The sequence below is a fragment of the Abrus precatorius genome, unplaced genomic scaffold, assembly GCF_003935025.1.
Source record: "Abrus precatorius isolate BTA unplaced genomic scaffold, Abrus_2018 Scaffold7, whole genome shotgun sequence".
In the NCBI taxonomy this organism is placed as follows: domain Eukaryota; kingdom Viridiplantae; phylum Streptophyta; class Magnoliopsida; order Fabales; family Fabaceae; genus Abrus; species Abrus precatorius.
This window is the reverse complement of record NW_020874417.1, coordinates 32115584-32139895: the sequence shown is the minus strand read 5'-3', so window position 1 is coordinate 32139895 and position 24312 is coordinate 32115584. Positions and strand designations below refer to the sequence as shown.

General features: G+C 31.2%; 4 protein-coding genes across 4 annotated transcripts in view; 3 read left to right on the top strand and 1 right to left on the bottom strand.

Annotated features, from left to right (window-relative positions):
• Window positions 1-21303, bottom strand: part of LOC113873815 (protein REVEILLE 6-like) — a 35158-nt gene extending 13855 nt beyond the window's left edge. Inside the window, exon 1 of the mRNA XM_027512142.1 lies at window positions 21257-21303. The gene's annotated coding sequence lies outside the window, so the exon portion shown is untranslated. The remainder of the gene's footprint in view (window positions 1-21256) is intronic.
• Window positions 6744-7418, top strand: LOC113871804. The gene has a single exon (XM_027508905.1). The coding sequence runs from the start codon at window positions 6744-6746 to the stop codon at window positions 7416-7418; it is 675 nt and encodes a 224-aa protein (XP_027364706.1).
• On the top strand, window positions 11889-13168 carry LOC113873814 (protein SAR DEFICIENT 4). Its single transcript, XM_027512140.1, has one exon. It carries the CDS (start codon window positions 11995-11997, stop codon window positions 13006-13008), a length of 1014 nt encoding a protein of 337 aa, XP_027367941.1. The 5' UTR covers window positions 11889-11994; the 3' UTR covers window positions 13009-13168.
• A 401-nt stretch (window positions 21304-21704) lies between the features above and the next one.
• Window positions 21705-22933, top strand: LOC113871802 (probable WRKY transcription factor 27). Its single transcript, XM_027508904.1, has 3 exons — window positions 21705-22228; window positions 22361-22474; window positions 22573-22933. The coding sequence occupies exons 1-3, from the start codon at window positions 21705-21707 to the stop codon at window positions 22931-22933; spliced, it is 999 nt and encodes a 332-aa protein (XP_027364705.1).
• Window positions 22934-24312: the final 1379 nt, after the last annotated feature.

The following is a 24312-nucleotide window of genomic DNA, read 5'->3' as shown; positions in this document are numbered from 1 at the left end:
GGTATGTCTTGTTTTGGGTCATTTGAAGATAACATACACAAAAGTGTTTAATTATTCTATTTATATATACATTTTATGTTTAATTATTCTCTTTATATATACATTTTATGTATAAGATATAAATTTGTTAATAAATTTTGTTCATGAAAAAAATAAAAATTACTTAAAAAGTTTTATAACAAGGGTTTAAAAGTTATATTTTAAATTTTCATGTTAAAACTTGGTACAGATTATTCATTCCAAGGTAATAAAAAAAATACTTTTTAGTAATTATAATTAATAAGACTATTATATTGTACCTTAACAGTTTGTATTTATTTATAAATAGATTGTTTAATCATTACAAATATATTTTTATTTTTATAATAATATATTTTTCTTTTAAATACTAAATATATAATTCAACATATTTTATACTTTTTTGTATAATATCACTGTATAATAGATGAACGTGCACTATTTGGTTCACTAAAAAAGACATAATTAATTTGGAGTTAATGCATTTTAATTAGTTATGTTGCATTTTGTAAATAATACTTTCATTTATCTTCAAATCATCCCAGTAAACATTTTCTAATTTATAATTTGATTCCTGTTTGTAGAAGATGTATCATAAGCTTCATGAAGATGTGATAGTGAAAGAACAAGAGGTCCACCCATTGGTCTCCTTTCTTTGAATATTTTAATTCCACTGGTTCAATCTTTTTCTAGTCATTTTCAAGTTTCTTTAAAATAAAATAAAAAAACTACACTGTTTTCTAAGTGGAATCCAAACTCCTTTTATGGCATTTAAAATCTCAAACTCAGTTTAAAATTCAACTTTACATTTGGGCCAATAAACTTTTAACAAAATACTTATAAAAAAATTAATATAAAATAATAGGTGCAAGTTGTATGATATAGTTGGTCAATACCGGCAAGTTCATGAGTACATATACAAATCAAAAGAACAACGCATGCATGAAGGAAGTGCTTAGTCCATGTGAAAGCAATCTGAAATAGACAAAGAGAGGGTATATTTTGATGCTTAAGCATTACATTATTTTAACATAGTTTTAGATTATTGTTCATTCACTATCATACTAATCTGCATTTGAACTTTTGATATTATTGTTGACTCTCCTTCATTAATAGGTGACAAGGGTCTGATTAGTTGGGATCTGTCTGGGCTAATTCTATATTTAAATTCACCAATTGAAAAGATTCCCACTAATCAATATGTTTAACTGGTAATGAGATCTTGAAAGCCATGTATATGGTTTTGACTTGCCTAATTTAATGAACTCTTCATCACATGCCTTTTCCGTACAGATGTGTGTGTGTAATATGGTAACAAGAATACAAAAATTTCATTTACTGGTGTAAATATGTATAAGATTTATACATTATATTAACATAATCCTGCAATCTCTATAATAATAGTTTAATTTTTGTTGGGAAAAGACTATATTAATGAAAACAAGATTAACAGTTAGTGTTTTTTAGTATATGTGTGAAAAAAGTAATGTAATAAAGACACAGAAAATACAAGGAAACCTATCAATTATGCGAAAACTATGCACACTACGTAATTTGATGAGTACAAATGTTAAATTGTTATGCTTTGCGTCTGAAAATAAATTTCTATGATGAACATACTGTGAGATGAATGTGCACTTTGCTTAGTAATATGTTTTTAATTAGTGTCCTTGAAATAATAACAATAAAAACAGGTGAACTTGCACTGGTTTTAAAAAAATATTTACTTATAAAAGAAAATAAATAAATATTTTTTATAAATTAAAATTACCTTATACTCAATTAGTTTTTAAAATTATTTTAATTAATTTTTTTAAATATAAAATTTATAAATTGATTTTAATTTATAAAAAAAAATATTATTATTATTTTCTCTTACAAATACATACTTACTCTAGTTGTGTCTTAATGCTTTAGCTTACTTGAATTCTTCTACGGTGCTTGTGTGAAAAGCATAAATATTATTTTAACACCCAAAATAAGTGTTTATGCTAGAAACTCAATATTTTTGGATGTTAAATTTTTTTTTTATAATTATTTAATACTATGTTTACCATATTAGTATTATTTAAATTTTTTATGCATAAAATAAATTTAAAAAAATATTTTATCCAGTGTAGAAACCCATTTTGAGTGTTAAAATTGCACTGCTCGCGTGAAAAGTCAGAAATTTCAGTAAAATTTTAGAGATAGGAAGTTGGGTTTTGATGGCCACAAATCTGAGATTCGGAGTTTTCTTGGCTTAGTTTAGTCTTTGATTGGGATCATGGAAATCTGATTCTCATCTTTGATATTTGTTTGTTTCATAATAAAATATTTGAAATAAATGTGTTTGAATTTTAAACTGCATACAGTACAGTAAAAAACACAACTGCATCTAATGCGTTTCTCATTTATTAAGTTTGGACGGATATCGTGTGGAGTTTATTTAAAACTATTGCTAATTACTCAAGACCACACGTATATAAATCTATCCAACTTATAAATGGATGGTCATTGCTTCATAGCCAAAGATATTTGTTGTGTCTTGTATTCTCCCAACCCCCTCCTTTCTATATGCATTTTGCTTTTAACACTTATTTGATATTTTTTAGATATTTCATTTGTAATGGTAAGCATTTTGTGTCAGAGATGATTGGGGCAACCAGTGGTGGTGTAGTGACTGTAGTTTGAGTAATAATAATAATATGACCGAAATAAGTAGTACTTTAGAAAATCATCAATTTTGATTTTAATTCCTATTAAAAAAATAAGTGGAATGACTAAATTAGAAATATAAAACTGGTCCTTTAATGAAGATTAAATGCTATAGCCCATAGTTTCGTCTGACCAATTTAATATCATTTTTGGTCTACACAATTTTACCTCAATTCCTTTGTTGATTTCTCAACTTTGGAATATTGTATGCTAGGACTAGCCCATAGTTTTTCTCAAATCTATAGCACCTGTGATGATAGAAGTTTCATGATGAGATAACTCTCCACCTCTCCCTGCCTGCACAACAATAATTAGCTACCAGCTTTGTACTTGTGCTAAATTCATTCCTGACAGAATATAGAGGAAAACCTCATTTAAAGCAAGTCCACAAATGTCTTTCTCTGATCTTCTCAAAAGAACTGAATGCTCTTTTCCAAGAGTCCAATCTAAAATCTGCTAAAATAAGAAAACATTAGAGGAGATATGTTAAATCTTCTCAAAAGATGTCTTGCTAAATTCACCTTACTTATGTGTGTGCTTATGTAATTTTCATTCAGACTGAGTTCAATCTCTAATTGTTCAAGTGCATCATAAACTCAAATAGAATTGTTTTCTTAAATCCGGTCTTGATGCAGTGGATTAGCACTTCAGTTCCTGACAGTGACATAAATAAATTACATTTACTTACAAACAAACACACACGACATAATATTTACCTTACTAGCTGGGTAGGATATAGGGAAGAATATCAGTAGAAGCAGTTGAACAAAGGGTGCCATTTTTGCTCCTAAAATTAGTCCGTATCGTGAACATACAGCTTGAGGAACAATCTATGACCATACATGTCAAGTTAATAAAAGAGAAATATTTCATCTTTCATCGTTGAATCTGCATAAAAAAAAAATATTACCTCACCGTAGGAGTTGATATAGGAAAAGTAAGCCAACGCCACATGATTGCATCCATTAAATTTGGCAGTGCCTTGCGTAATGTTTATTAAATTGACCATGATGTAAATGAAAACCATTCGTGAATGTTCAATTAATGGTATAAACTTTTTAGTTGACTGGTTTGTCCAAATATAAGGCCTCACAGTATAATTAGTGAGAAGTTTTATTTTGGCTTCCCTTTATTCTTATATCAAGATAGATTAACGTGAGCTTGTGGTTTATCAATACAAAGTTATTTAAAGGGGTTTTGTATTAGGGACATGTTATAGATACAATGGAGAAGATTAAACTTCTAGGTTTTTTTATTCTTCAACCGAATTAACTACCATCTATGTGCTACAACAACAACACACACACACACCCCTTACCTCCATAGCCAGTGATTTTCCTAAAATCCTTTCTCCAAATAAAGCGAGATTGTGTAATATGCAGTAGAGCTTTAAAAAAGTACAGGAGGGAAAATAGAATGAAGAGCGCATGATTGAAAACCTGCATTGGTTTTGTCTTTGGGACGGCCTGCCTTAATGAGGACCTCAAGATCAACATGGATGAATGACAATAGTCCTAGAGCCAGGCCTGATGTGATACCAACCAGTGTTACAAGCACCACACATGAAATCAGATACACCCAGAAATCAAATTTAGATGGCATATCATATTCTTTCAATGAAATCATGGTTGGATGAACAGCTCAATATGGAGAGAATTGATGCTGAAGGGATTACATTACATGAGAAATTCAAGTGATTGGCTTTTCAAGAGAATGATCCTCACTCATTCCTGTATAAAGATAATGAGAAAGAAGATAAAAGATGGATACAAAGAACATTCGGCTTGATTGTCCAACACCAAAATGATGCTGAATATGTAGATTCTAAGAAAGCAATAGCATTTCAGTTTTGAGATGGAAAAAGATCTAGTATATTAAATAACATGTTTAAGAAATTGTGGAATGATCCAATAAAATTTTATTTGATTGAGAGAATACATTTTTTATTTCAATCCAAGTGCTATAGAGAGAGAGTGAATGATTAAAACCAAAGGTATCCGTTCTAAGTTGTATTGTGGCGGAGATACTTGACAAAAGACAAAAGAATATGAAGTGATAACAAGATATTGATGTCAGATGAATCTGAAATGCTTAAACACGATTGCATTGTCAACATGTTGGCCAGTGCCACAGCTACAAAATCCTTGACTCAGAACATTAAAGCTAGGACTAAGAGTCAAAAAGAAAAATCAATTGATGAATATCACTTTTTTTAGAGTTTTGAGTATTAAAATGTTTCACACTGCCTTGTTCTGCTTGTCATGTAACTTGACATTCATTTCTGAAACAAATTTCTCGTGTTACCTTTACCAGAAAAATAAACCTCACTGCCTAGCTGTAAAATTGTAGGAGATTATTGATTTGTGAGGCAATCCTATGTTAGTTAATGTTGTCCTATATCTTGGATTGCAAGCCAGGAGAATCTGTTTGTTTCATGATTAAGAGAGGCATGGTTATATTATTTATTCTTGCAAATTCCATTTTAAAAAAGAAATCTTTTTAATTTAATTTTTTGGTGGCTGTTTTCTTAACACTAGATCTCTCTGCCTATCATGCTACCCTTTCTCCAAGGCAGTCATAATCTTATATGGGGACTTTATCTCTAACATCAGGCTTAGCTTCTTTTGGAGAATTGGAGATGTTTGCTAGAGTGTGACTCTGTGTGTGCCTAATGTAGCCTTAGTACAGCAATGATTAATTACTGTTAATTAAATCGATTCTTTCAAGTTGGTTGTGGCTGAACAAGAGATTATAAGCCATTCTTGTTTATAAGTCACGTTTAGAAGGTCAACAACGGAAATTTCATTCATATATTTCTCAATCACCTACGAATATCTAAAGGGATTTCATTCCCACATGGAATGATTCTGATTTTCAACTTTCAAGTCAATTCCATCTAATTTTTACCAAATAAAATAAGAATATGACATGAAAAGCAAAGATTTGGCCGAGCCCCATTGCAACTTTCAAATTGTAGTACAAAGGATGTCATGCAAAATCTAAAGCATTACTTGACCAAAATAAAGGGGGGGGGGGGGATAGTACTTGGAAATTCTTAACATTTTGTTGGAGTTAGGAATTTTATTCCGTAATCTAGACAATGCAATAAAATTATAGTTGTGTTTTTCTTGACACCTTCAATATCAAAGGACAAGGGTCCAAAAAGAAAAAGGTCAATGAAGTGGACCAAGTGCAGGAACTACCGAACTAGCTCTTCAATTTCTTTTTCTTGGGCCCAGTCTAGTGGGACCAAAGTTGATTTGGAACAACATTTTCCCCTTTTGTGTTGTAATTAATAAAGGACTTTGCGAAAGTAACGTATGATGGCCCATATATATATACTTTTACTTGGACTAAGTTAACAATGTAGAGATGGTAAAGCTCAATATTCCTCTTCCCGCGTTTACATAGCCGCCGGTATATTGGCACTGCCATACAACTTTACAACAGTGCAAGCACCAGCAATCACCGTGTCTAAGTCTAATACCCAACACACTAAATGGCAAAAACAACTATTCGCCAAAGGAAAAAGTTTAGGTAGGCACATGCTGAATAAATAAGACTACTTAATTAATTTTATTTATTTTAACAGTTGATTCTCATCATGGAGTTTCTTAAATAATCTATCAAACTATACTCATGCATCATATGTATTGCAACAAAAGAAGTTTAGGATTACAACTATAGTTAGGCTGTACACACAATATTTTCCTAACTATATGTACACATAAAAAAACTTTCCTAACTATATGATAATTAGGTTGTATACACAACCCTATCCAAATTGCATAATGATGGGAACAAAGATTACCCTTTTTTCTTTAATTTGGTTCTTGCCTAGCTTTTGTCAAAGCTCACGAGAAGAATCTAACCGACCACAGAACTAGCTCTACTTTTCTCCTCCACAAGTTTCCCTCTCTACAATTCCCTCCAAGCATACTAGGCACTAGCTAGTAGCTACCATATATATAAAAACAAACAAGATCACCAATACTACTTTACTTATCATAACTGGTTTGAAGTCCAACATGGGAAACTGCTTCTTTGGGGCCATGTCAGATCCTGATGCGGTAATCAAAGTAATAACATCAAACGGTGGCATCATGGAATTCAGCGCTCCAGTAACAGTGAGTTTCATCACCAATGAGTTTCCAGGGCATGCCATATTCAGAAGCCACGACCTCTTTTGGAAGCCACTTAGCCAATTCGATGAGTTAGAAGCAGGTCAATCTTACTATTTGTTACCACTTAACAACAACAATATAGAGACCCCATGTGGTGGTGGTGGTGAACATGTTGTTAGACAAGGCCATGTTAGATCTCATAGTGTTCCTACAACATCTTGTGCTTCCTTATATAGAATGTCCTTGGACTACCAGCACCACCTGGGAATGGGACTGCTCAAGAGGTCCTCCAATGAAGCTGTCTCTAGCAGAAGCAGTGCTAATAATAGCTGCACCACTGGTGGTGGTAGCAGTAGGTTTTGGAAAGTGAAATTGGTGATCACCCCAGAACAGTTGTTGGACATTCTGGCGCAAGAGGCTCGCACCAAGGAGTTGATAGAGAGTGTAAGGATGGTTGCAAAATGTGGAATTGGTGGTGGTATTCCATCTTCAGCTGCAGGTATGGTTTCTGATCAGTGGAGCCTTTCCAGCACCAGTTGGAGTATTTCCTCAAAGATTGATGCCTTAGTAGGCATTTAATTAGTACAGAGAAACAAATAATTTGTTGCCACATTACTGTCTTTTTTTTTTTCTGTCTCTTCTCCTTTGATTACTTTGCTCCATTGCTATTTTAATGCATGCATGCTCTATATTTTGCTTCTTATATAAAATTCAATGTAGATTCACTCTTTGTCATGATGTCAAATTGCAAAATTTTCTGAGCATTTGTTGTTTACAGGTTGTAGTGGTGCATTCAAGGAACTTGCTAATATCTTTCTTTAGTTTTTTCCTCAGTTTAAGAAGAGTACCAAATCATTTTGCCGCATTAACATAAGTTATTTTATCTATCTTTAATTCATGAGAAACATAAACACCGGGTGTTTTGACTGGGAGTCTAATGCAATGGTAAGCTATGGCTGCTTTTGACTAAAATATTGAGAGCTGCATGCGCTGATGTTTTGATCTCTTTTCTTTCGCCGAAAGCTGTTACATCGTTTACGTAATAATTTACAAATAAAGAATGGTATTATTATATCAATACTTTGGACACTGATCAAAATACATTGTAATTATTATGGTAATCTACAAACATCACATCATTCACATAGAAACCCAATTCATTGCGCCCTGATAAATTCAATATAGATGAATGTTAGTAATCATAATATGCGTTAAAAAGGTACAAAATGAGTTTAAGCACAGTACAAAAGGACACTAAAGAATTGGAAAATAAAGTGCTTTAATTCCATTCTCCACTTTTTTTTTTCCTGGTCGAACACTTTTTCTTTTTCTACAGAGCCTTTCATGCATCAGATACTTAACAAAGGGTCAAAATAATGCAGTATTACTTGGAATTAAGGGGTGCTCACGGTAGAGTTAGCACGGACTATGTTTTTTCTTTACTTGACCCTATTTTTCATATCCAAATACTAATTTAAATGTCTTGACTAATTTTGGTATCTTACATTTTATGTGTTCAAGTTCTTTTTTTCACCCTGAACATGCCTACACAATGACAACTCCAAAACAACTCTAAATGAATACATAATACTATGTATACACATACATATAAACGCATTTAAGAGTTACTTAGATGAAATATTTGATTTTTATGTATTATTTTGCTAATCCGTATTTAACCCACTAATAGAAGGTTAAGATTAATTATCCTATTATGACATTTTTTAAAATTTAAAATAATTAAAGTATACTTATTTATTATTTAACTATTATTTATAAATGTTATTTCTTTTATTTGTAGATAAGTTAGCATATCGGTTTGCCCTTTTCTTTTTGCTTTTTAAATCTTTGAGGCTAGTCCACCGGCCCATTTATAACCAAGCCTACGAAGAATGTTCAGCCCATTTTAGAAAATAGGTTAAGGTAGGCCTAGTTAATTTATAAAGGGCCAAAAACTGGTAAAGCACTTTAGTAAAACGTTTTTTTGACAAATTTATTTAAATAATGCTATTTAAAAAATAAATTCTTAAATTAGGTTTTTTTTTAACGTGCGAATTTTGGCTAGGTAGCAACCTGTGCACCTATATATACGATAAGCTATTTTTAAAATTTTTTTAATATATTATCAGTGATATCTAACCGACATTTACTCAGAGGTAGAAATATGTTAAAATCAGAGGTGTATCATCTATTTTTAAGTGATAAGTAAGTCGTTAGTCAAAGAGTTAACTCTATAGATTGTCAAGCAGCGATACACATGGATGAATGATACATGTCAAATAAATAAGTGTATCGGTCAATCTTAAACGATTACCAATTTGTTGGTCAAACTGCGTTAGCACTATTGGTGCAATACAAGTGAGGACTTGACACTTCTCAATAATTATTGGTTATATAAATGATGCATTAAAAAAATCATGTATATATATATATATATATATTACACTTTTCACATTTGCCTTACATTACTAAAGAAAGAAATTTTTTTAGAGAGTTCAGGTTAGTTAGTTTTTTCGGTAATTATGTTATTTATTTTTTATAAATTTTGATTATTTTTGGTTTAAACAAAATTTTATATTTGTTATTTTTATAGAAATAATTTTTTTATTTAATAGTTAAAATAAAATCATATAAATAATATAAAATAATATTATAATTACATATTCATACTCAATATTATTTTAATTTAATTTTTGTACAAACTATAAATTTATTAACATTACAAAACTAGCTACTGCAAATTAGCATTTTTGTTTAAATAAACATAGTAATTTTTGTATTAATAAATAGTAAATATAATAATTATGTCTAATATTTGTTACACTTCTAATAATATACTTTAAATTTTATATATTTGATATTTAAATTTTATTATATATTTACTTACATTAATGGCTGATTTGATATTTTACTACATGCAGAATTTGTTTTTATTTAACTTTGTAATAATATAAATAATTCCTACCAGAATATGCATATTAAAATATTTATTTATTTAAATATAATTTATATTAAACTCATACTAGTTTAATATTTATGTATGACAATATATTTAATAAGTTATGTAAATAATTTTGTTTAATATTTCTATTATAATAGAGGTCAAAATTATATATAATTATAAAATTACGTAATTACAATTTTTAAATAAATGTTACCAATATAATAACTAAAAAATTTAATTTTTTTAACTTTATAAAAATTTAATTCAAATAAGTTACATAGATTTTTTATTCTCAAAAAAATTAGTTGTCGTAATTATTATTTTAAATATACATATATTTTAAATTTCCTCCTCATATTGTTATTAAGAATGAATTTATTTATAATTTTAATTTTTTAAAATTCTATTATTTCTAATTTATTGGTAACAAATTTTAGATTACTGTTTATTATTTTTTAAATTTGTTTCTGTAAAATTTTGATTTACTTTACTCAAAATTATTCTACATTTTAAATATGTTTCATAAAATAAATTATACTTTCTATACCTTTACTTTACCCTTCTAATTAATCTTAACAGTAATGATTTTTTTACAAATTTTAATTAATTTATCATATTTTATTATGCAATTTTTATTTCTTAATTTAATTCATTATCTATTTTTTTTCTCAGCCAACTTAATATATTATTATGCTGTAATTATAGATTACTTTAATTTTAATTTACTATTTTATAAAAACACTCAACCAAAAATTTATTTTATTCATAATTAGAAAAAATTAATATATTTTTATTGACTTTATTAAATATTTTACACAAAATTTACAATTTTTTCATAATTGTACTTAAACATAAACATATTATAAATTTTTTCAATTTAATGGTAAACTTCAGAATTAAATATAATAATTAATCAACTTCTAAATCTATTTTTTAAGAAAAAATTTAATTCAAATATTACATTTTCAATTAATTTTACATTCAATTACGCAAAAAATATATAAACATTAAAATAAATTACAAAAAGACTATACATGAAATTTTTATCATTCACTAACTTCTTTTGCCGATTGAAATGAAGTTTCATTTCTATATTCTTTGGTACCAGCACCTGCAAATATTCAAAATATAACAAAATATTATCTTTTTTTACAAATAAAACAAACATATTTATTGAAAAATTTTATTTTTACCTTTGAATTTTGTTCAAAAAAATACCATAAAATCAACAAATTGTTCTATGAAATTTTACACCAATAGAGAAAATGCTTTTGGCCAACGTTAATGGAAGATGAAGCGCAAAGAGAGAAAGAAGTAGACTTTTGCAACACCAGAATCAACCATGCCATGTGTCATAATCAAAAGTACTATCGTCACTTATGCACCGATAGGCTAATTGACGAGGTAAACTTGATACAACATAAGATTTTTACATGTATCTTAATTCTCCCTAACCGCTGATTTTAAAAAAAGTTATTGTTGCTATTGAGACGATACAAATGACAACAAGACATGTGGCAGTTATCGCCCTTATTTATCTGATACAAGTAAATTTTTTTATTTTTTTAATTACTCAAAATTCTTTACCTCCACGTGTTCAACTCTAAGTGAGTATCAGTTAGAAAGTACTGGTAGTGTATTAAAATTTTTTTAAAAATAGCCTATCATAAATGCAGATGCGATACAGATAATGACTTATCCAAAATTCACACCAAATAAAGAATTTATTTTAAAAAAATTTCTATTTTAAGAATATGTTTTTAAATAGTATTATTTAAATAAATTTATCTTTTTTTTATTGCTTTAATAATCTTTTTTACGTTAATAATATATATTTACCAAAAAGACTTAACGTTGAGAAGAGAAAAAAAGGGAATTTAATGTAAAGTATAAAAAAATTTAATTTTAATATATTATTAATGTAAATATTTTTACATTACTAATAAATTATAAATTTCTTTAAATGTTTAAAGTAATAAAAAAATTAAAAGACTTTACTTGTATTTGGCCATTTACAAATTGTGAAAATCCAGAACAATAAAAATTATTATGTCAACATTTCCTAACCTATTATTTATTTTTCTCAAATTCCATTTTCTAAGTTGATTTTGCAAGATTCCACAAAAAGTCTTGCAAATGTAATCGATCCTCGTCCCAACCCAAGAAGAAAAGGCCCCAAACTCAATCACTCCAACCACTGCGTCATCATCCATGGCCACCATAGACAAAGACGAAATCAGCACCAACAACGTGTCTTCTTCTCCGGTCTTCATATCCACGGAGACCTTATGCACTATTCTCACCCACCAAACTCTCATCAATCACTTCGAATCCACTCTCCCCAAAGTCTCAACCTTTTTCCAAACCCCAATTCGTCAACACTATTCTCTCTCTCCTTCTTCCTCTCTCCTCCTCATGCCCTCTTGGTCCTCTTCCCCTTCTTTCCCTTACATTGGCGTCAAGCTTGTTACCCACTTTCCACTAAACTCCGCTGTTAACTTACCAGGTGTGCAAGGAAGCTATGTGCTCTTCAGTTCCACCAATGGCAAAACTCTTACTTCCATGGACTCAACTGAACTCACCCTTTACCGAACCTCCTCTGTCTCTGCCTTGGCTTCCAAATATTTAGCCAGACGTGACTGTGAGGTCCTTGTTATGGTTGGTGCTGGTGCCTTAGCACCCCATTTGATCAGAGCCCATGTTTCAGCCACACCCAGTTTGAGAAAAGTCTTCATCTGGAACAGGACAGTGGAAAAGGCTACAACTTTGGCACAAAAACTGAGAGAGAGTGGTGAATTTTCAGGGTTGAGCTTTGAGGGTTGTGGGTGTTTGGATGAGGTGGTTGGGCTTGGGGATATTGTGAGTTGTGCCACCAATTCTGAGACACCCCTTGTGAAGGGGGAGATGTTGAAGGCTGGTGCTCATTTGGATTTAGTGGGTTCCTTCAAGGATTCAATGAAGGAGTGTGATGATGAGGCCTTAAGAAGGGGAACAGTGTTTGTGGACAATGAGGCTGCGCTTGTTGAAGCTGGGGAGCTGGTGGGTGCTTTTGAGAGAGGGGTTATCAAGAAAGATGAAATTGGAGGGAATTTGGTAGAACTTGTTAGAGGTGACAAGGTTGGGAGAAGCAGTTCAGAGGAAATTACTGTGTTCAAGTCTGTTGGTTCTGCTGTTGTAGATATGCTTACAGCACAATTGGTTTATGAGACTTACACAGGGAGCTAGGTACTATATTGAGTGTATGTAGTTTATGCTAAATAGTAAAATAAGATTTATGAAAGTAATATTGATAAGATTACCGAGTTACTTATACAAGGAATTCAATGCTTATGCAACATCTAGTCTAGATGACTGATTATAGCTTTTAAATTTGATTATGTTCTAGCTTGTGATGAAGTCTCAAGTCTTATTATGATTATAAAAAAATCTCGTGGTGCAGTGTTTCTAAGTAGTTTATGGAAAAAAAAATTTTTTATAGAGAAACTATTCCAATTTCCAACAGTTTGTGTGGTAACCTTCACACTCTTCACTTGAATATCCTTACATCTCCAGCAGAGAGATTGAGGGCTTCAGCTTTCATGCAGATGCAGTCTTCTATTTCGAGGAGAGCTTGCCAAAGTCAGGATAAGCTGTTTGTTTTTTCAACTAAACAATAACAAATACGTGATATAATGTTGCCAGATTCCTAACCTCTAAGCCCGGCTAATATGTCAATTCTTACCCTAGACCAGCAAATAAGATCTCTGATATCTTTAGGTGAAAGTAAGTTATATGTTTCAAATTGAATACAAATAAAAGCTTGATATAGTACTTAACCCATAAAAAACTCTTATGCTGGTATCAGTGGTCAAATGTAGAAATGCATCATTTTGAAGCAAAAAAACTGAAAAAAAAAGGTCATATCAGTAATCAGTTACATAATTTAGCCAATGAATATATAAATAGGCTCCAAATAAGATAAGTGTATTGGAAGTGACTTTGGCAGTGGGGTTGGGTCATATCAGTTACATAATTTAGTTTACACCATCGAACATGAGGGAACAAATTCTGTGATAGATATATCATACAGGGAGTCTAGATTCCTTTGTAGGTGCTCCACCTATTATAGTTGAAGCATGAAATTATCATCTCTTATGATAAAGTATTTACCTGGCTGAAGCTTTTAAATTGATGCACTGCACAAGGTTCTCACCTAATGGGTTTTGAAGAGGGTAAATCCGCAGTCTTATTCCCCCGAAGAAGAAAGGCTGTTTCTAAAATTTGAATCGGTGATCACTAGTTCACATGGTAAAAACCTTACCCTTTCATCAAAACTCATCTTCAGTACATAAGCTTTTACTGAGGAAAAAAAAACCCAAATTTCGGGTTAACTCTCAAAAGTTATATTTTGGTTATGCGTCAATTATTATTTATTATTGTCAACTGTGACGAATTTGATGGAATGAAATGATGGCTGTGATGATGGGAGGAACTAGCTAGGAAGCATTGTTTGTCCAAGTTCATAGCATTAAACATACCGGATTTCCATGTGCTGAAAATGCCTGAATCTTGTTAATCTCCTATTTCTAAAATATAGTGTCGTTAAAGAGAATATCACTGTTCTCAGAATTTCCCCCACCAGTGCTGCCTCTTTCTTTCTCACCTTCTTTCCTTCTTGCCTTTTTTTGCTTGCTTTCTTTGTTTCCTTTTTTTCTTTCATTTCTTCTTCCTTTCGTTCATTCTTTTCTGCTTTCTTTTTTTCTTTCTCTCGTGCATGTTTTTTTTCTTTTCGTGTTTCTTTCTTGCTTTTTTATTTCCTACTTTCTTATTTTCTTTCTCTCTTGCATGCTTTCTTGTTTTCTTTCTTTCCCTCTTTCATATTCTTTTGCTCCTTCCTTCTTGCATGATTTCTTTTTTTATTCATTCTTTCCTACTTTCTTTTTTTTCTTTCTCTCTTGTTTGCTTTCTTGTTTTCTTTTTTTCTCTCTAGTATGCTTTCTTGTTTTCTTCTTTCTTTCTTTCTCTCTTGCATGCTTTCTTATTTTCTTTCTTTCTTCTTTTCCTTTTTCTTTCATTCCTTCATCTTTGTTTCTTTCTTGCATGCTCTCTTTTTTTCTCTCTTTCATTTCTTCTTTCTTTTTTTTTTCTTGTTCTCTTGCATGCTTTTTTTTCTTTCTTTTCCACTTTTTTGCTTTTGTTCTTTCATTCTTCTTTCTTCCCCTCTTTTTTCATTTCTTTCATTTTTTTCATTTTTTTTTCTTTCTCTCTTGCGTACTTTCTTGATTTCTTTTCATTCTTCCTATCTCTCTTTCCTTCCTTCTTTCTTTAGCAGAGATTTAATCTCACTAACCAAGGACCTGCCCCTAGCAGCACTACCAATTTCATCACCAAGGAATAGGATGGTCTTGTGCTGCCTTATTTCTAAGTGTTCCTCCATTAATCACGCCAAGATCTTCTCCTTTACTTTCAATGGCATCAGAATCACTGGACTGATTGGGAGATGAGTGTTTTGTACTAGGGAATAAAGGCAGGTCTTATATACGAGACTGGTAAATGAAGCATGAAATTATCATCTCTTATGATAAAAGTATTACCGGGCTTAATCTTTTAAATTGATGCAGTCTTATTCCCCACAAGCAGAAAGATGTTTCTAAAATTTGAATCGGTGATCACTAGTTCACATGGTAACAACCTTACCCGTTCATCAAAATTCATCTTCAGTACAGAAGCTTTTACTGGGAAAAAAAGGCAAATTTCGGGTTAACTCACGGAAGGTAGATTTTGGTTATGTCAATTATTTATTTATTATTGTCAACTGTGACGTATTTGAGGGAGTGAACTGATTGATGGATGTGATGATGGGAGGAAATAGCTAGGAAGCATTGTCTGTCCAAGTTCATAGCATTTAACAAACCGGATTTCCATGTGCTGAAAACACCTGATCCTATGAAACTCAAATTTGTAAAATGTAGTCTCATTAAAGAGAATATCACTGTTATCAGTATTCCCCCCCAGTGCTGCATTCTTTCTTTCTCTTTTTTTTTTCTTTGTTTCTCAGTATTCTCCCCTGTTGCTGCATTATTTCTTTCTTTCTCTCTTTTTTTTCATTAGTTTATTCATTTTTTCTTTGCCAGTTTCTCCACCGGTGCAGCATTCTTTCTTTCCGTCCTTGCATCTTTCTTCTTTCCTTCCTTGCATCTTACCATTTCTTCTTTGCTTTCTTTTGTTTCTTATTTCTTTCTTACTTGCTAACCTTTTTTCTTTCATTCATTCTTTCTCTCATTTTTTCCTTCCTTTCTTCTTTTTTCTTTCTCTCTTTCTTGTTTTCTTTGTTTTTTCTTCCTTCTTTCTTTCTGTCTTACATGCTTTCTTGTTTTCTCTTCTTTTTTTTTCTCTTTTTCTCTTTCTTTCCCGCTTTCTTGTTTCTTTTCTCTCTTTCTTCCTTTCATTCATTCTTTCTCTCATTTCTTCCTTCTTTTTTTCCCTCTTTTTACCCTTTTTTTTCTCTCTTTTGTTCTTTCATTCTTCTTTCTTTTTCTCTCTCTCATTCCTTCTTTTTCTTTCTCTTTTGCATGCTTTCTTGTTTTCTTTCTTACCCTCATTTCCTCTTTCATTCATTCATTTTTTTTCTCTCCCTCTTACATGCTTTCTTGTTTTCTTTTTTTAATTCATTTGTTCCTTCTTTTTTTCTTTCTTTCTTCAATCTTTCTTGTTTTCTTTCCTTCTTATTAAGCACAGATCCAATCACACTAGCCAAGGGCCTGCTCCTAGCAGCACTACCAATTGCATCACCACAGAATAGGATGGTTTTGCACGCCAAGATCTTCTCTTTTACTTGACATCAGGATCACTGGACTGATTGGCAGATGAGTGTTTTGTGCTATGGAATAAAGGCAGGTCTTGTATACAAGACCCTGCAGCTTCAAATTATAAATCAAGAATAAGTTAATTGGCACCAACAAACCAGAAGGCTGCGCACACTTTGTTTGTTTTACCTTTCAATCTTAAAAAGATGCCACCAAACTCCATATAAAGAACTTCCAACGTTGATACTTACCCAACGTTAACGCAATCCTCAAAAGTACAATGAAAACACAACAATGAGAACAAAAGGAACAAATTGCAGACCGAATCGCAATCATCATCTCTGTTTCTTCAACTTCGAATTCGTATCCATGTTATCCACACCAGTCATCAACCAAGATGTTATTTTATATAACCATCAAATCACCATGCACCCTCATTTATAATCGTATTTAGTTCACTTAAAACAGTGCTTCTTTCTTTCAGACTCATCACTCTCAATTTTATATATTATTAGCATTTCATTTTTTATTTTGTTAACGTTTAATTGCTGAGTAAATCTTTTTTTTGTATGCATGGAGATTCTTGTAAAAGTGATGCAGAGAAATAAATAAATAAAAACAAGGTGTAAACCTTAATTATTCACTCAATTTGATAAGCATTAAGTCGGACTTCAACCTGAATTGATGAAGCCTGAGATTGATCAAGAGTATCACTTTTTAAAATTAAGCTAAACCAAAGATATGTCTTAAACCGTCAAAGAAAATGAAACATTTGAATTAGCTGCCATTACATGACGTGCTTCTATTTAATAATTTAACTACCACATGTTCTTTATTTGTCTTTGACCGTGATGGGCATGCTAATGTTACATGTACATATACGTCCAGATAAAATTTTCTCCAATCTATACTTGTAATGATTTAAAAACTCACTGGTCAGTATTATGATATTATTGTTTAATCCACAGCGCGCTTCTCTACATGCACATATAGAAGTTCAAGGATGTGTGATTGCACACAGTACATAGTCATTCTTAAACCATGGCCTCATATCTGAAAATATTAACACAACTTGGTTAGCTTAAGCAATATCAGGGAAATATGTACACGTTTTCACACTCCACTTCTCAAGATTTTCTTTATTTTATTGGAGTCAATTAGATTAGAGTCTAGAGGCCACTGGGTCCACAACCACTTAGCAATTCCTCAGTGTCATATTGATATAAAGTAAGAGAAGTTTTGTAGACTATTCCATTGACCAAACTTGCCAATAAAATGAACAATGAAGAGCAATCCTTGAAAGATTTCATTCTTCTACCTTGAAAATTTTGGACCCCTCCCACAACCAAGGGCGAGAATTGATGGGTTCGCATAAATTATCATAGTGGTGGTCCCATGCAAATCTTTTTACATTCAAGGTTCCTCAAGGTAACCTCTCTGCTTCATATCCTTGTCATATCTTTTTAGAATTTTAATAATTACTGTTATCACTGATCAATGAATTTTTTTCCAAAACGTCCATAAAATCACATTTATATATAGATATAGTTTGATAAGGTCCACTCACTGTCACCAAAGATGCCATAGAAATAATTGTCAACCCATATTCTCTTAGTGCTTTCTAGTATTAACTTGGATTCTCACTTGTGTCCTAACACGTGTTAAAACCAAACTTTTCACATTCAAGCCGTTTACTTTCCTCTTAGTCAAAATATTTATACTTTTTCCATTTTTTTAATTATCTAATTTTAAAAACATTTTTTATTTATCTTAATTATTACAGTTTTTAGTATATCTTTTTCTCTAGTTAATTCTTAAATATTTTATACAATTATAACAAATAAAAAATAATAATAACAAAAGTCGCATTAATCAATTGAAAATAATTTAATATAAATAAGAATATTGTTTTTTAGTATGTAATTTATCTTTTTAAATAGATAAATAAAAAGAATTAGGATTATTAATTTTTATTCTTTTTTTGTTTCCAAAATATTACAAGTATCTCATACGCTGTATATGTACATGTAAACAGACATTAGTTTTAAAAAAAATAAAAATTACAGATAATAAGTAAAAATAAAATGTTGAAATGTAAATGTATTTGAAATTTTTAGTCTTAAGAGTTTCAAAAATTAGTTTAAGTTAATCAACTATCTTATTTGACTAAAAAATTATTAAAAGTGTTTAATTAGAGAGTTTTCTTGAAAAAACTAGTAGCTTAAAAGCTCTAATTTGATAGATTAATAGAAGTTGGAGCCAAAAAAAAAAACGATTAATAGAAGTAGAATAGGACTTATAAGTTTGCACAATAATTTTTTTTATTGTGTCATATTAATTTTTTAAAAAAGACAACTTTTAACCTTTCCTTAATTATTACTTTTATTTTCAATAAATTATATTTTTTTGGTTCTGGTTTTCAATAAATTATGTTTGCTTAGCCATTTTAATTTTTGTGGAATATATTTTATTATTTTTAATTATTCTATATGTACACATACATAAGCTTTTGATTTATCAACTAGTTGATTGGTTAATGCAGCTAGCTATCTTATGGATTTACAGCTTCTAATTAAGTTTTAGTTAATTTTTTATTTCCTAACTAACTTATCTACTAATTTTGTCAAACATATCTTTAATAACTATTAAATTTATTATTATTATTATTTTCAAACTTATATATTTACGTGGATATAACATTATATGACCTAATACGTATTAAATTTAACTTATAACATATTTTTTATTTTGTGAAGAATTTTAAAATGTAATTATTTTCTAAAAATAATTGTTCTCAAATATGCTTTTAATCACTATTAGCCGATTAAATACTGAGCTTGACAACGTGATGTCAAGTCAAATCTATGAGTTTAGATATAATGTATGTCTAAATGATAAAAATATATTATATATTAACATTAAGTTATATTCTATAATATGTACATGTGTAGCAAAATTATATCAATGTAAAAATTTCTGCATAATATAATTTAGTCCCACTCCCAGTGTCTATTTGACTATTGTTTGGAAAGCAATTCAAAATCGCAGACTTGACACAAAAATGTGCATGTTCATAGTTAATTGACACGTAAATGTTTATTGAAATTAAAACACACACATAATAACTTCATATATGAAACCTAAAATATGTCTATTTTTTTATGGGTACTAAAATTATATTTTGGATGTGATAGTAAGAAGTGTTATGTCACGACCATTAAAGTTGGAAAGATTCTAATTTGGAGAAGACTTTAAAAAAAGGGAATAACTTCCTTTAGAAAAGAAAAATTACAGAATCACGTCCTAACAAATTTAGGGACTGTAGATGTTACTCCAAACCCCATCTGCATGTGGTTGGCAGCTGCGAATTTAGTGCGTGCAATTGGATCTTAATTTTATATATATTGCAATTGGACCTTTTTTATTCTTAAGATTATTTTGAATGTATATTTAAGAGTGTATAATGATTTTAGAAAATATAATGTTAAAAATTGTTGATAAAATATATAATTTTTAGTAAAAATTTATTATCTCCCTAAGTTAAGTAATTTGACCGCAAAAATTAGGATCAATATTAAACTGCCATTATTGCTTCTTAACAAAATTTTCTTGTACATGCTACTTTAATATCTCCATCAATTTTCTTCTAATAGTAAAATCACAAAAAAAAAAGTCTCTTAGAACCATTTAAAAAAAAAAACTCCAGGAACTTTTTTTTAGCTCGAATAAGAATTTTCTTACAAATAACAAAGTCTGAAAATTCCTGATAAAATAAATTAAATAAGGGTTCTAAAGCTCTGAAATAATGTTATTTGAGTTCGACTTCGAACATCACGTCATTTAAAATATTTCAATTTGTTGTTAAACTTCACTGATTAGATCATTCAAACTTAAAACTCCACGCCTACAATTCTACCTCTTGATTTGTTCAACTCCTATCACATGTTGTGATATTATTATTATTATTATTGTTAATTATTTTCAAGATTTGAATTCTATTTCACTAAAAAACAATAATCTTGTATTCTTTTTAAAATAAAACAAAACACATTCTAATGTAAATTTATGATTGAAATTAGTGTAATACATATTTTAATTTATCATATTTAACAACTTAAAATTAATTTTATTTAACTTTAAAGTAAATAAGTACAAAGTGTTTGCTTCTTACTTCTTACCCAAAAACAAAAATCCAAACTTTTAAGAATCGATCCGTACGTGAGGCCATAAATTGTGGGTCAGTTGTAAGGCATGCCATGCAGAAGCACGTCGTAAGGAGTGGGTGTTTGTTTTACATTGATTGAAATTAGATGAAAATTACGAGAAAGTAAGAACATAATAAACATATTTTATATGTCAAAACGTCTGTAATTTTTCCCTAATGAGACATAGTTAATCAAATGCTCTTGGCTCATTTGTTTGCTTACTCATTGGTTCGACATCTGCTCAGTTTCTATGTCACTTGAAGCAATGGCGCGTCAATACCTTGCACCTTTGTACGTACGTATCCTCCATTTCATGCACTAGCCAATCAGATCCTATTACTGTGTTAGTTTACAATTATGAGAGTACAAGGAACTTTCCCACTCAAGGCATCAGAATCATCACCCTTAGTTAACTTGCCACCTTCGTTTAGGCCCCCCCTTTGACATTTCCACGATGTCAATGAAAAAGCCAAGAAATTTGGCAATTTTAGAGAGAGAGAGAGAGAGAGAGAGAGAGAGAGAGAGAGAGAGAGAGAGGGAGAGAAAGAGAGTATCTTTCTAACTCCTCTCCAATCCACGACAGTCTCCAACCCCTACAAAATTCCACTTTCTAGAATTTCTCTCTAGTTTTTTTTTTTTTTTTTCTCTCTTGTCAAAGTTTTCAAGTATAAATAATTAGTTACCCAACTAAGTCAGTGCTCCACCAACCACTATTGCTTCTTCCTCGTCTCTTTCTTTCTCTATATTTTGGCATTCACCCAAAAAGTCAGCGCCATCTTTTCTGCCTCCATTTTCTCTCTCTTTGCTCCTAACTTTGTTGCTTTAGATGGGAAAAAAGCCACACTGATTTTTCTCTGATTCTAGCCATACCCAGAAGTCTCTTTCTATTACTCTCTCCATATATATATATATATATATATATATATATATGATGGCTGAGGATTGGGATCTCTTTGCCATCGTGCGAAGTTGCCTATCAGCCACCAATACTGCCACCGTAGAAATTCCACAAACCACCACCAATACCATATCACTTACAGACACTTCCTCTTCCTTGGTCACTTCCACTGTCAACGAAGAATATGACGTATTTTCTTTTCCCAATATAGTGCAACCTATAACCAATGAGTTTCAAGAGCTTCACCAATTGTTCACACCCGTTAACCCCACCACTTCCACTAGTGCTCCTGGTATCAATCCCAATTCCCCTGATTTTGCAGAACATGAAAGGAAGCAGCGTGACCCTTTTCCTGTGCTTGCTCCTCCTACTCACACCTCAATTTGGCCTCATTTTGTGCCAGAACTCTCCACTTCAAGTTTCAACAAATTCCATGACCAACAACAACCACAGAAACAACTGCAAGTAGTTCAGACACAGAAATTTCAAGTACCCCAGAGCAATTCTCCTATTGTTTCACCAAGCACACAACCTCAAACACCCAGATCAAGAAAAAGGTATAAACTTATCCTCTAATTACGAAACTCTTTTACAACTCAAATAACTAACCTCTCGCATACATAAAAACTCACTGGCATAAAAATAGTACATTTACATTTACAAATTCAATTCCTTTTTCCTCCGTACAGAAAAAGCCAACAGAAGAAAATGGTGTGTCATGTAACCGCAGATAACCTCTCAGCAGATTTGTGGGCCTGGCGAAAATACGGACAAAAACCAATAAAGGGTTCTCCATATCCAAGGTATGCATAAACATATACTATATATATTTATAGGCTTGGAGAAAATGTTTAACGTGATTAAAATGCTAACACCTAGTTACATACATATATAATCATAGGAACTACTATAGGTGCAGCAGCTCCAAAGGTTGTGCGGCGCGAAAGCAAGTTGAACGGAGTAACACTGAAACCGACATGTTCATCGTGACGTACACCGGAGACCACACGCATCCCAGACCCACCCACCGAAACTCGCTCGCCGGAAGTACCCGGAGTAAGACTCCGACGACGAATCCACCACCGTCACCCACGTCCTTCTCCTTTCAAGTCAACCCGTTTTCTTCTTCTTCTTCACCATCACACTCTCCGACCACGACTTCGGAAGACCCACCGGAAACAGGCGTGGCTGAAGCGGAAGTGGAACCCGAGCCGGAAATAGAAACCGAAGAGGACGACGAAGTTGACCGTGACGTTCGGTAACCCATCACAGTCTCATAAAAACGACGGTCGCGTAACCCTGCGACGATGACCGTCCGATTATGCTTGTCCGTGGACGGTGGATCATGAGATGGCGTAGGACAGTTTCTCAAGAATCTGCCACCAAACAATGCCACGTGGGTAAACTATTTTAATATTTTTTTAAAAAATAAGAATAGGACAAGATTAAGAAAACGAAAAATGGAATTTTCTTCTGTTTAAGATTGGTGACTAAGTCAATTTTTGCAGTTTCCTCTTCATTGTCAACATGTCAAGCATAACGCCGAAGCACATCCATAGAAAACTTATACGAAATTTAACTTCAATTTCTTGTATATTTTTTTAATCATTCTGATTCCATTGTGTAAATAAAATAAAGATAAATGTTCGACAACCAGCATTTCATACAACCCAGTTAAGTTTGGAATAGGTGAAAAAGAAGGGCAAGGCCCACACAAACGAAGAAATAAATCGATGCGTTCATCTTTATTTATAGGGCAATCCGGATATGGCTTATTATTAGTAAATTATGTGCCTTAAATTGTTATTATATGATGCAAGATGCATTTTAAATCTAAATTTGTGAGTTGGGATATGATCTATTGGCCTAGGAAGCTACTTGTATAAAGGATATTACAGCAAATAAATGATTTACTGAATAATTATATTTTTAGATCTATTTTTATATTATACTTATATTTATTTATTATCATATTATTCATCGTATTATTATCTTTTCTTATACATATCAACTTTTTTCTACTATTGCTCTTTGTCACTTGTCAATGTGCATTGAAACGCGAGTGTTCCTTCTCTCTCAAACACAAGACTGTAGTGGATACCAGTTAAAACAAATTAAACGATTATGTTGAAAAATCGCCTTGACTCGAACGACTTAAGGTTTTACCCTCCTTCATAACTCAATGGTAATCACGCATGCATCTTCCATGTAAACCCATTGAAAGGGAATGATATAAAATGAACTAAGATGCTGAGTAATGATTCCTCAAAACCTTTTTCTCCTAAACCAAAAATGCTCATACACAGATAAGTTAATGGTTGAGATATAATTGATTGCAAGTTTATCGGAGAAAATATCATCGACAAGAAGATTCAATTCATGTTTTCTCACAAATTCTGCAATAAAACAAGATCATATATAAACTTAGATAAGAAACAATAAAATATTGAATAAAAAAATGAGAGATTGAATTATATAATACCTTCCCTAATGAAGAAAATGAACACTCTAGTATGTAGAACTCATACAGTTGAAGATTTTATACTAGCTCCCCTTTTGAATTTATGCATGTATGTGTGCGAATGATTTGTAAAACAACTTCAAACTTTTAAATTTGTTAGAATGAAGATTACAAGGAACT

Excerpts from the sequence above, each read along its gene's own strand:
- LOC113871804 (XM_027508905.1), top strand. The coding sequence starts at position 6,744 with ATGGGAAACTGCTTCTTTGGGGCCATGTCAGATCCTGATGCGGTAATC.
- LOC113873814 (XM_027512140.1), top strand. The coding sequence starts at position 11,995 with ATGGCCACCATAGACAAAGACGAAATCAGCACCAACAACGTGTCTTCT.
- LOC113871802 (XM_027508904.1), top strand. The coding sequence starts at position 21,705 with ATGGCTGAGGATTGGGATCTCTTTGCCATCGTGCGAAGTTGCCTATCA. Across the intron at positions 22,229-22,360 it reads ACACCCAGATCAAGAAAAAG|AAAAAGCCAACAGAAGAAAA; the intron begins GTATAAACTTAT and ends TCCTCCGTACAG. Across the intron at positions 22,475-22,572 it reads AAGGGTTCTCCATATCCAAG|GAACTACTATAGGTGCAGCA; the intron begins GTATGCATAAAC and ends ATATAATCATAG.